This window comes from Gossypium raimondii, chromosome 7 (assembly GCF_025698545.1).
Source record: "Gossypium raimondii isolate GPD5lz chromosome 7, ASM2569854v1, whole genome shotgun sequence".
In the NCBI taxonomy this organism is placed as follows: Eukaryota; Viridiplantae; Streptophyta; class Magnoliopsida; order Malvales; family Malvaceae; genus Gossypium; species Gossypium raimondii.
This window is the reverse complement of record NC_068571.1, coordinates 40565425-40568931: the sequence shown is the minus strand read 5'-3', so window position 1 is coordinate 40568931 and position 3507 is coordinate 40565425. Positions and strand designations below refer to the sequence as shown.

The window sequence follows — 3507 nt, the reverse complement described above, 5'->3', positions numbered from 1 at the left end:
ACTAAATTTATTATTATACCTTATATATAAACATCAAATTTTGACAGAGGGATTATTTTACTCACTCATCTAGCGTACATAGATTAATTTGCTCATTTTACAATAGATGAACTAAAATGCAATTTAAGATATAGTATAGGAAGTTTTGTGGTACTTTTACGAATTTTTTTTATAACTAATGAAGTTATGACATGCATAATTAGGGACTTTAATAGGTAAAGATAATATACTAGGAGTTTATTTAACTACAAAATAAGTATAAGTGGTTGTTGAAATATGATTTAGTAGTTGAAGGGGTTTTTTTATATATTAGCCATAAAATCTCTTCTACCACATATAAAATAGAAATAAGTACATAAAAATCCATAAAAGGATATAAAATAGAAAGATCCTATGCTGTACCTTCTATCTAAGTCGCCAGAGCGGGCATCCGTGGAGGCTTTCTTTTCTTCTTCTTCTTTTTTAATTAATTTAGTGGTACAATTAAAGTATAAATATACGTTTCAAACCGTATAACTGAACGTAGCGGGATATGAAGATATCTGAACGAGTAAAATCAAATTATTATAGTACAGAATTAAAAAAATTCAAATAAAACAACTAATTCGAACAAAAATCCACACATAACATCAACATATGATGAGACTTTAAAATCTACTCGTATAATTGCCCATGATAAATTCGAACTAGTATACTCATGATTCAAAGATATTTTCTTTTGCTGACGAGCCAAAGCCTCATAAGCAAAATCGTCCTTAATTGCATTGTTATGACCATCGTTTTCTATTTTACCTAAGAAAATTTAAATATCAAATCATAAATTAAAAGCATAATGATTTATTCCACCTTTCAATTTTGCAAGTTATTTTAGTTTCTCATTTAATTTTTCGTTTTTTTAACTTTTAAATTTGTGTCATTTGTCAAATTGCTCTAAAATGGATGAAAAAATTAATATTTATTGACTTTATTGATGTGACATACGCATGGATTGCCATATGAATACTAGATAAGCAATTAATTAATTTTTAAAATTTAAAATTTTAAAAATATACAAAGTGTTTTTGAAAATTAAAATTATAAAAAAGATTTTTAATTTTAAAAAATAATCAAGTACTAATGTGATATACTATATTAACACAATTAACAAACATTAATTTTAGGTGATTTGACAAAATAAAATGAATAGTTAAAATAAATTTTGTTTATAAAATTAAACAACCAAAAAGTCATGCTTAAATTAAATCCCTTAATTACTCGTATTAAAGGTGGATAGATACAATTTAAAATAATCACCCAAACATTAGAACAAAGTTTAGCTTAGTTAAATGAAAAGATTATATTGGTAAGAATATGAAATTAATAAACCAAATATAAAAATATATATTTGAGTTGAAGTTAAAAACAATACACTTTCCCAAAGTATAGCTAATGACATTAAAGTTTAATATTTAGGCTGCGGGCTACAATTTTGTGGCAGCCGCCTCAGTCCTTCCCCCACCCCAAATGCAAACCCATTAACCCCAAAATCAGAACCAAAAATTAAAATAAAGAAGACACCCCAAGTACCCAATTTGTCAAAAAGAGACATCACCCTAACAAAACAAAAGTTGGACCATCAGGGGTAAAACTGGAAATGGCTTTTCCTAACTTATGGGGCTAATATTTTTCTTTTTTTCTTTTTCTTTGAGAAATCAAACTCTGAAATTTTTGCCCGTGAATGTTTGACCAAATTGCCAATGGGCGGGGACGATGTTCCAAGAGGTGGAAGTGCGTCTGTCACTGCCTGTGACCCTAAATGAGAGTGACTGACCAACCAGCACAACGTTTGACTGCCAATTCTGACCCCAATTTCGACCCATGCTCATCCACCCTGTCCTTGATCCTTTCACACTAGCCTTCACGATATTCCCTGAACCCGCCACGTTGGAAATCAACACTAAGTTGAAGTATCGGAATCCATTGATTGTGAACCTTATCCCTCCCCTTTTCCGGCATGGCACCCTGTGTAATTTAAATCAAAGCCACCACCCTTTTTAACTCTTTTTAATCTTGAGCGGATCTCATTATAACATTGATTAAACAAATTTTTTTCTCCGAAAATTACATATAATAATAATTTTAACTCTTAAAAAGATTTTGAAAACAAAATCCATACGTTTTTGTCTTTGAATCCCTGTTTCTCCATATTAAATTGGGTAGCATTTTATGTTACTGACAATTAAATAAATTAAACACGAAACATCATTACCAAATTAATATTAGAAAAAAAAGTGGTAAGGAAACATAGCGGCATACCGGCGGTAGGAAACGGGAACAATACCGGCACGGTACTCTGCAATCTTAAGGAACATGGGCATGGCGAGGTCAAAGTGAGGACGAGGAGGGTTACACCAGCCGCCATTGTCGCTTGGGAGAGCGTAGTTTGGTGGGCAAAAGTTGGTTGCAGTGATGAATATGGATGGGCTCCCTGAATGGCACCACTGTGGATCACTAGCACACTTGATCTCAAAGCAAGCACCGCAGCTGAACCCATTGTTGAACAACGCAGTGCTTAATGCCGCCGTGTTAACTCCATATCCTTGGCTGTACAAGTTTCCATACCCACAAGCTCCTCCTGCAAAGTCAGTGTTGGTGGATTTGAGTGTTTTGTTGAGTCTGAAATGTGAAATTAAGAGAATGAGGGAAAAGTACATACCCATGGTGCCCGAAGCGTCAGAACCACCATAGAAGGTAGCATGGGCGTTTTGCCATGCGCCACCAGAATAAACTCCAGGAATTCTAGCTTCACCCATCCACATTGTGGAGGAGAGAAACAGCAAAATGCATGCTACTACACTCGCCACTGCCATTTTTGCCCCTCCTCCAACAACCTCAACACTATAATTAAAACTCTATATAAGTTACTGAAAATCTGTAGAGAAGAAGGGAAGAGAAGAGAGAGCAAGAGTGGGGGTTGTGGTGAGAGTTGAGGGAGACGGAAGAGGGGTACTTAAAGAGGGGGAATTTGGATTTGGTAATTTTTTTTTAATTTTTTTTTTCAAGGATAAAGAGAAATATCGGGATTTAATATCACTAAACCTATCAATTTATAATATAAATGATGGAGTGTAGACAAGACGGGAGGAAAGAGGGGTGTGGGGGGGGGGGGGGGGTTACTAAAATATTATAAAAAATAAAAAATAACTAAAATATTATAATTTTTTTTATTTACCAAAATATTATAATTTTTTTTATTTACCAAAATATATAAAAAAACAAAAACCTGCAAAAAAAATCTGTGGCGGCACCAAAGGTGCCAAAGAGATTGGCAGCACCGATGGTGCTAAAGAGATTGGCGGCACGGGACTAAAATGTAACTATCTGCAGTTTTAAAGACCTGACATGCAAATTTACCATTTTGAATTTTGAAAGTGAATTGTTGCCGCTGTGCGTGTGGGGCGCACTAAAATTGAAATGTGGCTAATTGTCTTCTAAGCCCTCATTATTTATTATTTTCTTTTTATTCCC

General features: G+C 33.7%; 1 protein-coding gene across 1 annotated transcript; it reads right to left on the bottom strand.

Annotated features, from left to right (window-relative positions):
- Positions 1-1356: 1356 nt before the first annotated feature.
- Positions 1357-3013, bottom strand: LOC105791399 (expansin-A6). The gene is made up of 3 exons (XM_012619467.2): positions 2696-3013; positions 2296-2614; positions 1357-2001 (listed from the first exon to the last, which is right to left on the bottom strand). Exons 1-3 carry the CDS (start codon positions 2847-2849, stop codon positions 1692-1694), a joined length of 783 nt encoding a protein of 260 aa, XP_012474921.1. The 5' UTR covers positions 2850-3013; the 3' UTR covers positions 1357-1691.
- Between the last annotated feature and the right edge of the window lie 494 nt (positions 3014-3507).

Excerpts from the sequence above, each read along its gene's own strand:
- LOC105791399 (XM_012619467.2), bottom strand. The coding sequence starts at position 2,849 with ATGGCAGTGGCGAGTGTAGTAGCATGCATTTTGCTGTTTCTCTCCTCC. Across the intron at positions 2,615-2,695 it reads TGACGCTTCGGGCACCATGG|GAGGAGCTTGTGGGTATGGA; the intron begins GTATGTACTTTT and ends CTGACTTTGCAG. Across the intron at positions 2,002-2,295 it reads GTTCCCGTTTCCTACCGCCG|GGTGCCATGCCGGAAAAGGG; the intron begins GTATGCCGCTAT and ends TAAATTACACAG.